The 17,544-nt window shown below is 46.8% G+C and overlaps 1 protein-coding gene across 3 annotated transcripts in view; it reads right to left on the bottom strand.

Moving 5' to 3' along the window:
• DPF3 (double PHD fingers 3) overlaps window positions 1–17,544 on the bottom strand; it is a gene marked incomplete at both ends in the record, with an annotated part of 172,852 nt that overhangs the window by 82,899 nt on the left and 72,409 nt on the right. For all 3 annotated transcript variants that reach the window (XM_084263872.1, XM_084263873.1, XM_084263874.1), the window contains 2 exons: window positions 3,829–3,936; window positions 8,953–9,113. In XM_084263872.1, the coding sequence (XP_084119998.1) occupies window positions 3,829–3,936; window positions 8,953–9,113 (269 nt within the window). The remainder of the gene's footprint in view (window positions 1–3,828; window positions 3,937–8,952; window positions 9,114–17,544) is intronic.

Genomic DNA, 17,544 nt, shown 5'->3' on the forward strand with positions numbered 1-17,544 from the left:
GCTAATATGACTATATCAGGGAGGATAAGAAGCCTTCACAACGCACAGGATGACTGCCTAACATGCTTGAGTCTCTAGATGCTATCATAGAACAATACTCATGTGAATTCTGTCCTATGCTTTTTAATTTCATCTTAACTTTTTCTTTCTGAAGTGCCCCATCTTAAAGAACACTGACCTCCACAGACATGCTGAGCATCTTCCATGAGAGTTGGGAACACTCATCACTTCCCTGGAGAAACAGAGCAGCTTGTACAATCAGACAGAGTCTCTACAAGGCAAGCCCAGATGGTTGAAAGAGACAGTGGCTTATGTGTTTGGATTCCATTCATTCATCCACAAGCAGGCTCACACTGTTGTATCCCATACATCAGATTAAAAACGGGTCAGGGGCTGATCAAGCAGCACCTAAAGGTGTTACTAGTACTTGTCTCAAACAACTCTACTGTGGCTTATCATAGCAAATGAAAATACTTCTATTTACATTTACCTCTTTACTAGCAGGTAAAAAGAAAATCACCGTTTCTGAAGTTCAGCTCAACTTTAGACTACCCAGAGACAAGTAACAGGACAGACACCAGCTCACTCACACCAGAGCAGCAGACACACAAACTACTCCACAACCCCGCAGATGGGTGGGAGGGCTGGCTGCTGCAAGACCTCACTGGTGGCTTGCAGTCCAAACCCAAAGAACAGCAGCGAAGGGAGACAAAACCTTTCCCGTCCGATTCTTCACGCTTATGCAGCACACAAAATAAAAGCTCTGTGGGTACGTATATAGACAGATATATATATATATATAGCTATATATAGCTACCTTGTACAAACAATATAGGACACAACTGACATAGGACACTACCAAATTAAATTCCACCGGAGTTTTTGGCCATACACACCCTATCTGTTCTCTTCTGTAAAGCTGGAAAGCTCGAGTAATACCTGCCTGTCAGCAGGGTTTACTGTAGGCAATACCACTTCCACAACAACGACACATGACTCCACACACAATCATGATGCCACCCAGTACCACAAACCCACTAAGTACATAGGAAGAGGAACAATTAAGATTTCAAGAGGCCTTGGGTGTAAATCAAGGATCTCTTCCATTTCTAACCCTCATCTTTCCTTTCTTGTATTGGGGGCCTCAGCTCTGGACACAGGTCTCCAGATGGGGCCTCACAAGGACAGAGCAGAGAGAGACAATTCCCTCCCTGTCCCTGCTGCCACCCCTCTTCTGATGGAGCCCAGGATACCATTGGTCTTGTGAGCTGCAAGAGCACACTGCTGGCACATGTTCAGTTTCTCATCCCCCAGAACGCCCAGGCCCTTCTCAGCAGGGCTGCTCTCCAGGAGCTCCTATCCCCGTCTGCATCTATGTCTGGGATTCTCCGGCCCAGGTGCAAGACCTGACACTTTGAAACTATAGACCATTCAGAATATTTTTCTTCCAACTTTATGTTAGATGTCCAACGGTTGTCATCTCTGTGCTTTTTCAGGGATCTTAATTTGCCATATCTTGGCCCAACACAGCCATCTGATGTTTAACTGAGGAATAAGGAGAGCAGCATAAAGCAGCTTCTGAGGTCAGCATTAGGTTTTTCCACACTGACCCCCTCCAAGGCATACAGCACTTCTGCTGCCCGTGAAAATAAATTGCATTTTATTATTTTCCTCAAATTGCCTCCTTTCAATAGAGATCCAATGTTTTCCATAGGTTTTATCCTTTCCAATCAGAGAAGGGGAAAAAAATCCCTTTTTTGGCTAGTGAGTCTACTCTGGATATGCACAGATGGAGTGAAATTATTTTGTGGTGTAACTGATAAGGAAAGTTAATCACCAGATAGAAATTGGTTGGAAAATAGATTTAAATGGCAGAGCAATATAACTTGCCTTATTTGGCTGCCACCGGCAATGCAACAAAAGCAGCACTCCTGAGATGCAGAGGAGATGTTTATAGCAGGGAAAACAACACAGAGACAGACATGCTGAGGTCTCTTTATCTGATAACTTTGTGGTAATTGCCTTTCATGCCCCATGGCATGTAGGATGCACTAATTTGGCATTCAGTGAGTACAGCAAAGAAACAGAATGCAAAGAAAGAAGAGTCAAACTCCACGCTGCTGCTTTACCTTATTAAATTACCAAGGCACCGGAGTGTTTGCATCACCACAAAATCTGAGGTAGATCCTTCTATGGGTCAAAATCATCCTCTTCCTAGAGTCCGGCCTCATCTCTGTTGTTGCACCTGACTGATTTCTCTAGTTCTCCTGAAAGCCTGGTTCTGTTTGCTAGCTGAGGTTTTGCCCTTGGCTTGAGTTCCAGCTGAGTGGTTACAGGCATTTCTTCCACTTGTCCAATTGCCTGCTGACATCGCCTGCCTGGAGGTAGAGAGCCTTCAAAAGCTGGTTCTACCCAAACCAACATGAATTTGGCCTCCAATTTTACTGGGTTTAGAAGTTGTCTCAATCGCTTCTCTCCTCATCCACTACCGCATGGAAGAAGAGACATCAATATTGCTGAGCATAGCTCAGTTCCCAGGCACCTTCTTCTGTCAAACAAGTTTGGTTTTTCTTTTTAAATATTCCAAATTTACATTTTTGGGGTATATCTCCTGTATTTTTATACTGGCAGTGTCTGGCCTCTTAAAAACCACATACAGCTGTGAGTACGTGTGTTCTCTCTTCCTTGCTAATAGCTGACCCCAAAGGCAGCAAGCCTTCATTACTAACTGCAGGGAAAAAAACACACACGCTCTACCTGACACAGCTCTGCCTCCTCCACATCTGCTTTACATTCACTCATTCAGCACCCAGAGTCACCACCTCACAGAATTTAATGGTGGGAGAAGAGCACCAAGGACCACAGGAATGAAAGGACAATGGGTTGATGTACACGCCCAGGCACACACACACGTATGTAGATGATCAGAGGGCTGGAGCACCTCCCCTACAAAGAGAGGCTGAAGGAGCTGGGCTTGTTCAGCCTAGAGGAGAGAAGGCTGCAGGGGGACCTCCCTGAAGGGAGCAGAGAAACAGGAGGGAAACTTTTAAAAAGGGCAGACAATGGCAGGACAAGGGGGATGGATTAAAGCTACAGGCGGGAAGGTTTAAATTAGATATTAGGGGGAAGTTCTTTACAGAGAGAGTAGTGAGGTGCTGGAACAGGCTGCCCAGAGAGGTGGTGGATGCCCCATCCCTGTGGGTGTTCAAGGGTTGGATGGTGCCCTGGGCAACCATGTGTAGATCCAGGCCTGGAGGTTGGTGGCCCTGCCTGTGGCAGAGGGGTTGGAACTGTATGATCCTTGGGGTCCCTTCCAACACAGACCATTCTATGATTCTATTTGAAATATGATGTATCCTCGCTATTTTTTTGTTATTTGCTGTTTAGAATCCGGTCCCACCCCTAGTCCCCAGACCCATTAAGAAAAAATCTTATGCGTGTACAGTTCCCACACACACATGGTCTTTTTCACAAAGATCAGGCAGCAGATGCCAGAGTGAGATTTTTGTATTAATAATTGGTAATACATTGATCCTACACAGCCTTATGAATTTGCCAATAGAGGCCAACATTCTCCCCAAATTCAGCTCCTATCATATTCGACACAAGCTGGACACACCCCTGTAAGGAATGAGTTGAGCACAGTGGGTTGGGTGGGTTTTGTTACAGCAAATCAAGTAGGATGCAACAGATGCAAGGAGAAATGGTTGGAGAGAGGTGAAGATAAAGCCCAAGGTCTAAATGCCAGGTTTGCATGTATGCCAGCTGCTCTGCAGCACAGGAGAGAGAGAGAGGGAGAGAGAGAGAGGAAGGCAAACAAATACTTACCAGGTTTAATTTCCAGCAGCTTCAGCCTGGAATCCTCAGGGGGATGCAAACGCCTCTTCTTGCGCCAGCAACGTGCTGGGTACGTGTACAGCTGACCTGGGGCCAGGCCTGAAGATTAAAGGCAAAAAATAAATATAATCACGTTTCAGTTTGAAAACCACAAGCACTGTCTCCAGCATCTCTGTTCCTGCCCTTCCAGTGCCTCTGTGTTGGAGGGTTCAGTCCTGCAAATTATGAGGCAGAACTACGTACTCAAGTGCTCCTGAGGCTCCTTGGCACCTCCTGGGATCAGGACTACAGAGAATCTAGGTCTCACTTATACACTTCACTTAGCTCACTGAAACCAGAGCTGCACATAAATAATTTGTGATTTCTTCAGGGTAAATAGAATTTCAGACTCTCCTGGGTCACAGGGGCGATGCCTCCTCCACAGGCAGAGAAAGCCCCTTGGGATAGAAGAGATGAAGTTCCAACATGCAAATCATAAAGCCCTCATGCACCAAGCAGCTCAGGAAATCTGTGTCTTCTAAGTGCAAACCAAGATCCATGAGGTCTGGCTCTTTGGACTCTGTGTTTTCACCTAAATTCTAGACTTTTGTTTGAAGCCAGATTCTTCATTCTGGTTATTACCTCGTCATGCCAACACCCCAAACAAGGGAGGGGATACAACAGTAATGTTTATATTACTGCATGTTCCAACGGATCACATTTGGCATGGACAGCTTCTGAAGCTGCCCTGGCTCTCCTGACAGACACCCCTCAGCCAATGTTCAAGCTATGCTTTGCTCTCTTGTATTCAGAGCACAGCTGGGCTCAATGAATGCCTCGCTACCGGGGGCACAGAAGCACACTGCCAAGTGCTTCAAAGCATCCTCAACTGCCCCAGATACTCAGGACACACAGAAATACACAGTGAGACACAAAAAAAGTTGGAAGAAGGTTATTCTCTCCTTTGCTTCCCCTCCCCCTACATCCATCAGTTCTGCTTTGGCTCTTCTGTCCTTCTGCCATTGCTGTTAGGCTTGGAGGGGCTACAGAGTGCAACTGCAAGTCCAGACTCCTTGCCCTTAGGAAACAGGTAAGGCAAAGTAAGACAGAGGACAGGGACGGAGTTGCATATCTGAAACTGTACCAACAGTTGGACAATGGTCAAGGTAGGGCCAGTGAAGCAGAACAGCTCAAGGGCAGCAGGATGGTGCGAGGGTTCTCAGCCATCCCTTCTGAAAAGCCTACCAGGAGAGCGTACCAGCTGGGGAACAAAACTGACTCACCGAACCAAATGAGGATAATGAAAAAGCCAACATCCTGTTATTCCGGGGGGAGGGAGAAGACACACCAAAACTACTAACCTCAAGGGAATGGGCTAATCAAATGCTCCAAGTGTAAGCCTAAGCTCCCAGCTCAAAATACTTCAGCTGTTGGGAATGGCCGCTCAGAACCCAACACTTTTCACCTTGGTGCATAAACAGAGCACCTACTGCACACTGCCTGGGTACCGCCCAGTGATGGAGCATTCACAGAGGTCCTGGCTGTTCCCGGGCACAAAGTGCTACTGGACCGAGGCTTTTCACACCCTTCCTTCCTTGCTGCCCAGTTTTCTGGGCATTATGCCCACCCTAAAGAGGACACATTGCAGAGTGGGGCACTCAAGACCAGTATGAGAATAAAAATGTGAATAACTAGAACTTCTATAGTGTTTGGGCACACTTCTGCATGGCATTTTGCAAACATTAACCACTGCAAACAATTGCTATTATGATGAGGTGGATTGCGCCTGGCTCTGATGTGAGTCATTAAAGAGGTGGAGGCAAGAAGCCTCACCCTTTCACAGCAGATCCCGTGCAAGAACTCACCACACTGAAACAGCAGCAGCTATAGTACAGTGATAGGACAGTGCCTCCCTTGCACAGGTCTCCACAGTGGAGTCATTTGAATGTAACAAGTGCCACAACTCTGAGCATTTATCCTAGACAGAGAGAAGCAAGGATCTACTGCAGTTTTGGGGGTGCATCTGTTAATGTGGGTTCAATTATTGAGCACTCTTAATGAAGTAGCTGCTCTGGATTCAACCAGGACAGTGAAAGCCAACCACCTGAAAGTCCAACAACAAACAAAGCAGGTATCCTCAAAAAGAGAGAGATGGGAAAGCCTCTTCCCTAGAGGACTTACAGCCCACTTCAGGTGGCAGATAGATCAATAAGAGATGGATGATCCAACATCCATCTCTGCACCCCTTGAGGTAAGCTCTCTGTTCCTATTCACAATACTCTTGCTCATTAACACATAGCCATCCAATGAGCTGAACACATACACCAGACTTTCATGTGATCCAAACCCATAGAATGTGACCTTCAGCTCTCCACCCTGACCCAAATCTGTCGCCACGCTGGCCCGCATGAAGCATGGATCTTTGTGTACACAAAGGAGGGGCAAGGAGGAAAGGGTCAGTTCTGAGCTTGGAATCCAGCCTCCCCGCAGCACGTACAGAGGTCCGGCAGCCTTCAGGCATGGCTCCCTTGTCTCTCCCTCTGGTGCCTTATAGGGCAACCAGAGAAGGTTCCAACCATTTGCTTACAGAGGAAATAGCAGAACCTGCAGTGAGTTATGTTGTTTATCTCATTAGTGTAGGAGAGTCATAACTCAAAGCTCTTCAGAAAGGGTGGGGGAGGAGGAGAAAAGGAGGGAGTTATGTGCAGTATTGTGTGAAATTAACCCTGAACCGTTTATTATGAGATGTGGTTCTCTGAGTCCTTTAACAAAGAGGACAGCAAGAAATCAGGTAAATAAGCCGAGATCCAACCTCTCCTCTCTGCTTTTCAAGCCCTCTCTGAGCGAGCAGAGGTCCTGGCGCTTTGCCATTTGCCCTTCTAAGTTTGGCAGGTTAAGGGCAGCCAGTGGTGGTGGATATGGGACACAGGACAGACACCAAGGTGGCTGGAAAAGAAATTTCAGAGCCCTTCAGAATGGGCATAAGTGCATCGTGTACAGCCTGAAAATGGGCATGCTAGAAGTGTAGAGCAATGCTTTGACCCATCATAATGCTACCAGAAATAGATGATGCCAAGACACCCAGGGGAGCACTAAATGTGTGAATAAAATCAGGAGAGTGCAGAGCAAATCTGGGGGAGGAGGACAGCTTCCTTTTGCACCGATTATTCTGATTCATAGTAACGCAGGCATCAGATTTGGTGGCCGATGCAGATGCAGGAAGCTCGTTTCACTTAAGACTTTCTAAGAAGGATGTTCCACCAGTAGTCCCCACTGCAGCCCTGCAGGAAATCTGACACTGATCTGCTGCCCAACTGCTCCCTACTGGAAGGGAGGAAAGAAAGATTCATGCAGCAAATTTGCTCCAGGTAGCGCAGAGCATGGCTCAGAAAGACAAATCATTAAAACCTCTTAGTTATGGATGTGATGCTGCAGCACTTCTACAATGACTTCTGTAGGTGCTAAGACCCATACAAGAGTATCTGTGTCTATCTTTGTAGCAGTTGCTCTTGCCAAAGCATTACTGGTGGATAAAGTGGATGTATACCTGCTTATGACAGCGTTCAAAAGGACAAAAATAGCAGCACCTTACTCATAACCAGATGCTACAAGAACAGAAATTCCTTGGGTAAACAGCTTAAGGGGAAAAAAAAGGGAAAGCTAGCTTTGCCAAAGCATAATCTCTTAGGAACGGGGAACTTTCAGCTGAAACAAAAACCCCAACTGTGGTCATGAAGCAACCTTCAAAAGAAGGGCTAGCCCAGAACCTCAGACAACTCCCAGCTTGTAAACCACACTCAGCGGTCCCAGATTACCCCAGCAGTTTTGGCAGCTGAAACATTCACAGGGTATTTTTAATGCTGGTAAAACACCTGCTCTCTCCTGCACCAGGACTGGCTGCATTTTAGTACAAAATGAGTTTTCAGACAGTATTGCAAGACAAGACTAAATCTACTCTGTATAGTTTAGGAATAGGAGCAGTGCAAGGATCCTTCCCTCAGTACATCCCAGGAAAGGGACTAGGAAGATTTCAACTAAGCACTCTTCTGAGGTGGCAATATCTTTCTTAGTTGTCCCTCAGGAGGGCAGGGAAATATCCTATGTGTTTCTCCCACTCCAACTCCTGCAAACTGGCAAGTGGAGGAGGTAAGAGCAGGCTGTATCTTCCTACAGTTCCAGATCTAAAGTTTTGGGTGGGTTTTTTTCAGCATGCTGTGTAGGAACTGTTTTGTGTGCAGATCATGCTTCTGGTGTCCATGCTCCCTAGCCCTCTCCCTACCTGGATTCTCTGGTCTGCACTGGGAAAGAAAAAAAAATAAAATCAGAAACCTAGGTTGGTGCTGTCAAAAAATCCATTCCCTGAGCTAATGGTGGATCAGACACTGAGATTCTAGCAAAATTCCCACTGGGGTTCAGGAGGAACTTCTGTCTGGGTAACATCTCTGGTCCTTGAACTGGTGACAGTCCTTTGCCTTTCAAGCAAGGATTTTGGGTGGATTTACTGCAACAAATACTGACCAAAGTCTACAAAAAGTATCAGTGCTCTTTCCCTTGGAGCTTCACCGAGCTTTGGAACAGGTATTAGCCAAAGCTCTTCAAGGGCATACAGCAACTATTTTCTGCACCTGAGCAAACTGTGGCTCCAGAACAGGTATCCAAGTAACCTGCCAAAGCAGAACCAGAAGCTATAGGTGTATTTCTACCCATCAGAACAACATTCATTCCAACAACCAGACTCTCCTATATTTTACTTTAATTTTATATCTCTCAATACAATTTCTTATTTTCAGCATTCATCTGAGAAACTCCCACCACCTCTCCACCCTGAAGATAATCATGCTTAGAGCTGGGTGTTGTGTCTTCCGCTGCAGCCTGGGATCAACAGCATTAAAAGAGCTGCAACGCCACTGCCTTAAAAACTACCCATGTCAGGCACTTCTTTGGGTAGAGAGAGAATAATTAGGATGAGCTCTCTGCAGTTACCAAAGGAAATCCCCTGCAGGCACAGAGGTTTAGGCAGCTTTTCTTCTGTGTGGCCCATAGCAGGTTTGAGCTCCTATTAATTAAACCCCATGAGGGCTCAGTGGCCAGCCCCTCAGTACATGCACACGCAGACGCAGACACAATGCTACCGACCTGGTCCCCTGTGCCTCTTCTCCATCCAGATGTAGCAGTTGTTCTGAGCTACCCCAGTTTGTGAATCCAGGAAGGGAAGGCGGACGCTTCGCTCAGCGCACAGCCGAGAGTTGTAGCTGCGACAGTGCTCGATGGCTTCTTTGTAGAACTGGTCCCCAAGTCTGCCAAAAGAGACAGGGCAGACAGTGAGAAAGATCCCCCTGCTCATTCAAACAGGGATAGGAAAAAGGGCATGCAAGGTTGGATTAAAAATGGACAAGCAGAAAAAGGTTCCCTGAAGACATGCAAAGCTTAGTGGCACGGGACTCTGTTGAAGCAGGTCGTGCAGAAAGTGCCTCCACTCAGGAGTTGGAGGCAAGTCTTTTCAGCAGTGGCATAGCTACTGAATGAGCAAGTGATGCAACCAGACTGGCCCACAGCTCTGGGTCAGGCAACATACACACCACGGTGACCTCATTCTATTGCGTCTCTTCCCCCAGAGTTTGCCCAGCCAATTTGGCAAGCCAGTCTTCTCAATCCTATCTTACAGCAACTCCTGCGGTATATTTTAAGCAGCCAGAAAGCCAGCCAAGTTTAGAAGAACTTCACTCCAGCATTTCTGGTGTCAGACAGCCCATAAGAGCAAAGGACACAGTCCTCGTGTTGTGTGCTTCTGAGGCATAAAAACACACCCTTTAACTAGGGCCATGTCTGCAATGGTCAGACAATACACTGTCATAGCCAAACTGGATAAATAACCATTTGCTCAAAAAATTCTGTAGAATCTTCAACTTCCCTTGAGAAAGGTTTAAAAACTCTGCCTGCTGGAGATTACCAAAATCCTCCCTCCGAATTTTTCTGTACAGGGAAAAGCATCAAATGAGAGCTACCCTGAGGACACAAAGCAGCTGTCATGCTGGAGCACTGCAAAGTAGTTGGGCCACACTACCGAACCTCATTCTTGATCTGTTGTCAAGGTGAAATTCAGTCGTGACATGAATAGCTGGGAAAGACACCCAGTAGGGGCGAGTTCATTAGGAAATAGGAGTCAGATGATATATAGCATAACTCCCTACAACTCTGATAGTCATTAGTGTGCAGAATGAGCATGGCATGCACAGCAAGGGAGCCAAAGGGATGCACACTCAGAGATAAGAGAGGCTCCCTTCCTGTTCAATCAGTTGTTTTCCCCACTACCCTCTTGCATATACACAACTGGCACTTGAAAAGCACTTCCCCTTTCGCACACCTTTGAATGCTCTGTTTTACGATCCGTGTCTCTTCAGGTTGCACCCTATGACTTCGAGGAGAGCCATACTCTTGTCCCCTGGGCTGTGTGGGCCCAGTATCCTCTTGCTGACAGAGGCCAAGAGCAGGGGCTCAGGGAAGAACACAAGAGCAGGGAAAATACGCAGTGAGGCACCTCTAGTTCCTCCTTCTCACCTCTGATGATCAGAACCTCTCCAAGGCTACAGTTACCCAATGGTGGGGATATGTTTAAAAGACCTTGATGAACCTCCCATTAATTTATCCAATGAACTCTTCCACCCACTTATCTCTTTCATACCTAAAACATCATGGGGTGATGAGTTACACATCTGGAATATGTGTAAAAAGCATTTCCTTATACTTGTTGTAAGCCATATCTCAATTATTGTTATGAGCCCGTAAGTCCCTCACAAAGTTTCCACCAGGTTGTATCTCTAATGAGCAGAGGGTATCCAGCATGTCAAACCCCTGGATGTGGGACTGTGGCTGGGTGCTGAAGCCCACCAGCTTCCTGCTGCCTTTTGCCACTCTGACTTCAGCCACTGCATTTCTGAGTGTCCCCAAGGGAGAGGAGGGGGCAATCCTCCACAAGCAGGAATTACACACAGGAATCACACACAGGAATCAGCACATTTTTTGGCTACTGAGATGTTGTAAGGGTTGTTCAAAGAATCACAGAATCATAAGGGTTGGAAGGGACCTCCAGAGATCATCCTGTCCAACCCCCCTGCCAAAGCAGGGTCCCTAGGACAGGTCGCACAGGGAGGTGTCCAGACGGGTCTGGAATCTCTCCAGAGAAGGAGACTCCACACCCCTCTAGGCAGCCTGTCCCAGGGCTCTGTCACCCTCACTGTGATTTGATTCCTTCACTTTCTATTCTAACCTCAAATTGAATGATAAAAACAGAGGCAAGCAGTGGGCCCAGAACGGACTCTTTCAGCTGCCTGGAGATGCAGAAAGGTGCCTTGTGAAGCTTTAAAAAAAATAGTTCGATTCTCACTGATTTCAGCTGGTGGTAGGCTCCTAAACTGAATCACAGAATCACTATGTTGAAAAAGACCTTTAAGATCATCAAGTCCAACCATTCCCATCCTATGCTAAACCATATCCCTAAGTACGTCATCTACCTGTCTGTGCTCCAACTTGAGGCCATTGCCCCTTGTCCTGTCCCCACAGACCACTGAGAAGAGGCTGGCCATTTCCCCCTGTATCCCATACTTCAGATATTGATAAATATTGATCTGACCCCCTCTCAGTCTTCTTTTCTCAAGGCTGAACAGCCCCAGTTCTTTCAGCCTTTCCTCGTAGGGGAGATGCACCAGGCCCTTAATCACCTTCATAGCCCTGCGCTGGACTCTTTCCAAGAGACCCCTGGATCAGCGGTTTCTCACAGCAGCCAACATCTGCATGAACATGGTGCCTCTCAGCCCTGTCCCTTGCCTGCTGGTCACCATTTCCCAGGCAGCAGCTGGCACAGGTATCTTCCGTATCGCCGGTAGGGCGAGAACCCTCTGGACACCAAATCCCCCGCAATGACCTCAAACTCCTTCTTCCACAAAAGGGCAGCAGAGGAGGGGATGGGAGCAGAGCAGAAAGGCAAAGATAAGCTGCGCTACTATACTGAGAATGTGACTGGGAAGAAATGAAAGCTTATTAAAAGCTGTAATTAAAGTTGTACACTTGTGTAATCAAAGTCAGTAACAAGGAGACTCCGGTTGATCAAAGATTAACAGCTCCTTCCACAAACACCAGAGCTTCCACAGAGCTGTGTCAGACTCCCCCTGTTTTAAGCCAGTGATGTTCACTAACTCCAGTGAGTTCGCTGGGAGGGAGAGCACGGTGGTGTGACAACAAGCTGCCACCACTGCACAGGTCCTCTGTACACCAAATACTTTAGTCATGAGAACGTGCACACCAGAAAGCACCCACATTAACACATTAACCTCACGGCTCTGGCTGGAGATGACCTCAGTTTCCACCTTCTCCTAAGACTGAAAATAACTATAAGTCTCAGGTTGTGGAATATTTGGCTTTAAAAAGACACCATCGAGTAGGGCATAAGATTAAATTTCAGCTTCTTCTGAGGCAAAAAGGGGTTTTGAGATCCTGATCACATGGAAGCTACCAGGCTAATGGGTCAAATTAACTCTTGACATGATCTCGTTGTTTAGCTGTTTCAGTACAATTAAAGATGTTAATTACGCATCCTCTTTCTTAAAGAAAAATAATCATTTATAAGGTATGCGTACATTTAAAGTATGCGTGTAGTCACATCCTTACTTTAACAAAGATCCAGTACAACGAGCAGGAAAACCCCAGCCCCAAAGGATTCACTGGAAAGGTACTGGGACCTTGAGGGCTTGCCCTGACTTTAATTATAAATGGAATTTTTTAAAAGTGACAAATACTTAAATATAGGAAAACAAATCACAGAATAACAAGGTTGGATCATTGAGTCCAACCGTTCCTGTCCTATGCTAAACCATATCCCTAACTACCTCATCTACCCGTCTGTTAAACACATCCAGGGAAGGTGACTCAACCCCCTCCCTGGGCAGCCTGTTCCAGGCCCTGACAACTCTTTCAGGGAAGAACTTTCTTCTAACATCTAACATGTCCTTCTTATGGTGAGGAGCCCAGAACTGGACACAGCTCTCGAGGTGTGGTGTCACCAATGCCGAGTACAGGGGCACAATCACCTCCACAGACCTACTGGCCACACTATTTCTGATAGAAGCCAGGATGCCATTGGCCTTGGCCACCTGGGCACCCTGCTGGCTCATATTCAGCTTCCAGTCAGCCAACACCCCCAGGTCCTTCTCTGCCTGACAGCTCTCCAGCCAGTCTCCCCCAAGCCTGTAGTGCTGCATGGGGTTGTTATGTCCCATGTGCAGGACTCTACACTGGGCCTTGTTAAACCTCATCCCATTGGTCTCAGCCCATTGGTCCAGTCTGTTCAGATCCCTCTGAAGAGCCTCCCTACTCTCAGACAGATCAATACTGAAGAAACAAGATTTTCCTCTGATGGGCATATCTCAGTGGGAAACACCTTTCCTGCAACTACTTTTGGGTGGTCGGTTGTTTCCTTTTACCACCAGCCTTCACTGGAGTGCCTCTGAGTCATTCCAAATTTCAGGTATTTTTTTATAAAGGACTTTAAACTTAAAAGAAAGAAAATAAGAATGTCTCTAAGTGCTACATATCCAAACACAGTATATTTCATGCAGGAAAACCAACAAGTATTATTCAAATCCAGGCAAAAAAAGAAATAAGGAAAGTACGGTCCTATTGTGCTGATCACTGTGGAGTCACAGAGGTGGGACAAATCCCAGCCCTCTCCCAGGAGGTTTACAATGGAGCTGGAGAACAAACAAGGGCGGGAATAAGACTGGAGAGCACACAAGCTCAAAACAAACTCAAATAGATCAGCTGAGTTTGAGCAAGTGAGAGCCACAAAGAGGAAAAAAGTAAAAATAAATGGACAATTTTGATAGCAAGGTACGTCAGAAAGATTAATTAGCTGAGGTGACATGCTGCTTGGCTTTCCCAAGCTGTGCTGCTATGGAAGACTCACACTTCATGTTCTGAAAAAAAAAAAAAAAATCTGGAAAAACTATGGGGAATTTCTGCATTATTTTTAAGAAAAGTATGTATGAGTCAGTGCTGCACTGTGACCGCCTGCAAGAGTCGGCTCTTCCCTTTGGACTTGGGAGTGAAAGGTCACCTAGACTTGTCTAGATTGATATTAATAACTCAAAATCATCAGCACATACAGAGATTTCAAAGATGCTGGGGGGAAAAAAAACCCAACAACCCAAGGAGCAGCCATGAAGAATGACTGGCCGAGGAAGGCAGATGATACTGAATGCGGCACAGCTGGAAACACAGCCTGCGGTTGTCTGCATGCAGCCCCTTGGTGTGGCCACAGGTGAGATCCCGGCTGCCTGGGACAGGTGACACCCCTGGCACACACGCAGGCCTCGCAGTTACATTCCAGCCCAAGGACAGTCAAATAACCCAGTTCTGGCTGAGGAATGAAAGCTCCCTGGCTTGGAGAAGAACACCCTACGTTGTTATTCCAACCTTCTGCCAGGCTGTGTAGGAGGGGTATGTGTGGAGGAGGAGTTAGGGGCACTTTTTTGTGAAAAAGGGAGGGACTGAAAGTGAAGAGCAGGCTCAGAGCAGCGGAAGCTCAGCAAGGGCTGGGAAAGCACCACCAGCCCCACGGGTGCAATTCTGGTGCAATTCTAAGTAGCCTTACAGGTGGTCACTAGCATGAGGGCACACACCAGGGTGGAGGATCAGATGCTGGGACTTTCATGAGGTCACTGGCCTTTTAAGCATTAAGAAAATGAGGTTTTCTATCATGGAATCAGGTCAGCTAAAAGCAAAGTCTGCAGAGAGCAACCCTTCCATTTGCCTGCCTGCTCTAATGAGACCATAGGGTTTCTGAGCAGACTCCAACTTCCTACTTCTCTGTACAGTACCTACTGCCACGACTCCTGTGTCTAGGCATGCCTTGAACGAGACAAACCAAGAGCTGGCCTGGTTTACAAGCCCGTAAGTTAGCAACAAGGACCAAGATCTTGGCTTCCCTCCAGGCGCTTCGGGACATTTGTTTTTCTGCAGAGCAGCTCTCCACCACTACTTGCCAGCCCACCCTGCGAAGCCCCAGCTACTCAAGTGAACTTAGACCTTTTACAAAACGGGTGGAATTAAACATATCCCCCCCATCACCCTCCCTGCACATTCCAGCTCAGGATCCAGAGAAGAGCAGCACTCACTGAAGCCAAGCTCAACCACAAGTACAGGTCCACATCGCCCCCGGAAAACTTGTATAACAAAGAGCCAGTCCTCCTTAAGCATAGCTTTTCAATTTCCCTCAGACCTTTCCAGTGTGAGTCCAGAATGTCTCCAGTTCCTGAGGCCAGCCCCCTTTCTAGTCATTTTCCTCTAAAACTATGCTCATTACATGACTAGGCAAGTAAAAAGTTGATAGCACAGAAAGAAATGACTAATCAGGTAACAGAAAGCAACACACTTCCTTCTGAAGTTTGCAATGGTCTTCAGCCGTGATCAAAAGCATGGCACTTGCTCTCCTCAAGACCATGGAGTTTTCACTTACTGTACTTTTAGCCTCTAGTCTTATATTTTAAATCATTTGACACTGTGAGGAACACTGAGGACAACAGAAAAGGACATTTCAAATCACAAATTGTTCTTTAGCAGCAATTCAAACTGGGCAAGATCAGAGAAGTGGTAGGGAACAAGTGATGCATCACGGCTTCAGAAGAGAGTCTGCACTCGCCTTTCAGAGACATTCTTGAATGACCCTTGAAATGAAGCACCACTGGGGTCTCAGGACTTATATCCAAAGATAAGCAAACATGTAGATGCTACCTGAGCTATCAGCTGCCTGCGATGCTACAGACCCAGAGGTACAGCTTGAGCAACCACATCACATGTCAAGCACCAAGAGAACTGCGCTGAGCTGGCTACACTCACTCCTCTCCAGCAGATCCCAGGAGGCCCCTGGCAGGCAGCTGCTCTTCCTCTCTATCAGCCTTGACATGAAGAATGCCACAGGGCTCAACTCTTCCACCGTTTCTATTTAGTAACTATACAAAACCTCCAGGGAATATGATGCAGTATATGACCAGCAATGCCAGCCACTGCGCCAATGACGCGCAGCTTTCTGTATCTCTTCCTCCGCATGCAGGTGGCACTCTCCCAAATGTCTCAGTGCTGAAAGCAAGGGTAGCATGGCCGACAGAGGCTGAAGTCTGAAGAGACAGTAGTGAGGCTGGCTGGAAGTGGGAAACATTACGATCTATGAGCTAACGTTGTTTACGATTTGCAGACAGACTGTAATGTGGACAATCTAATAGACACAAGCATCAAAAGGGCCTTCCACCCCCCCGCTCTCTCTCTGGTCAGCATAATCCTCTTTCAAGCAGTGATCTGGCCATGCTCACCTGCATTTGTTATGTTTGGGCTGGCCTAGTGTGACTCTCCACCTTAGACTAGGTAAGCAACAACAACAGAGCTGGTTAACAAAGCTGCGGTACTGACCCTCTCACAAAGGAAGCCAAAGAGATCAGCAGTGCCCAGACAGTCCTCATCCCTTTTCCTCGCATCCTCTGAAATGCCACCGGCTTCCACAAAGGGCACAGCGGCCTAACTTCAAGCTTCTTGAACAGCTGCTTCTCCTTTCTAGACCCAGAACAGCAGATGCAACTGGAAACCTGTGTTTAACAGAGCCCAGTATCACCAGACTCCTGCAGCACCTTTGGACAGCAAATCCCCAGCTCCAGAGCATCTTCCTGGAAGAGATAAAGTATTCTGCTCTGCTCATCCTCACATTACACTGCAGGATGTTAACATGACATCCATCAAAATACTTAATCATCTCTTCAAGTGTATCCTTAATTGTGGCATACCAATGCTTAAAGGGGTCCTACAGGAAAGCAGGAGAGGGGCTGTTCACCAGGGAGTGCAGGGACAAGACAAGGGACAATGGCTTCAAGCTGAAAGGGGGAAGGTTTAGATTAGATATTAGGAAGAAATTCTTTACTCTGAGGGTGGTGAGGCACTGGAACAGGCTGCCCAGAGAGGTTGTGGGAGTCTCATCCCTGGAGGCGTTTCAGGCCAGGTTGGATGGGGCTTTGGGCAACCTGATCTAGTGAGGGTGTTCCTGCCCATGGCAGGGGTTGAAATTAAATGATCTTTGAGGTTCCTTCCAACTCAAAGCATTCTATGATTAAACAATAAAGGACTGGCCAGGCCCTTCCTTCAACTGTACTCTCTGGAACTTCTCCGAAACACTATAGTCATGCGCCCATTGTGACTGCAGGGAGGTCAGATATTGAGACTCAACAGAAAGACAGAACAGCTTTCCTGGCATCAGGTGAACTGTAACAGATCATTCAAAATCCTACCACAAACTCCGAGGGCAAGGGGTGTGAACATAAGCAAAGGCAAAACAGGATTTCCAGATAGGCTCCAGAATGACAAGCTTTCTAGGCTTGCAGTTTAACACAAACTTGCAAGCTTTGTGAAGACTCACAAACACATGTCTGTCCTTGACTCTCTAAGACTTTCCAAGAGCCAGAGTCATTGAGACATCTATTTAATTTCTAATCATATTGGACAATTCCCCTTGATGCACAAAAAGAGGCCTGTAGAATTTTCCAGAGAAAAGAACAGGCTCGCAGAACCATTTCAAAAGCAGATACAGCTCACACATCAGATCGCAAAGTGGTACGCAGTCAGAAGCAGAAGAGAGTGTTGCTGGAGTGGAGCAGCAATGATCAAAGCTAAACCAACAGGAAAGGCTTGCAAGGA

Source organism: Gallinula chloropus (assembly GCF_964237585.1).
Source record: "Gallinula chloropus genome assembly, chromosome: 4".
Classification (NCBI taxonomy): Eukaryota; Metazoa; Chordata; class Aves; order Gruiformes; family Rallidae; genus Gallinula; species Gallinula chloropus.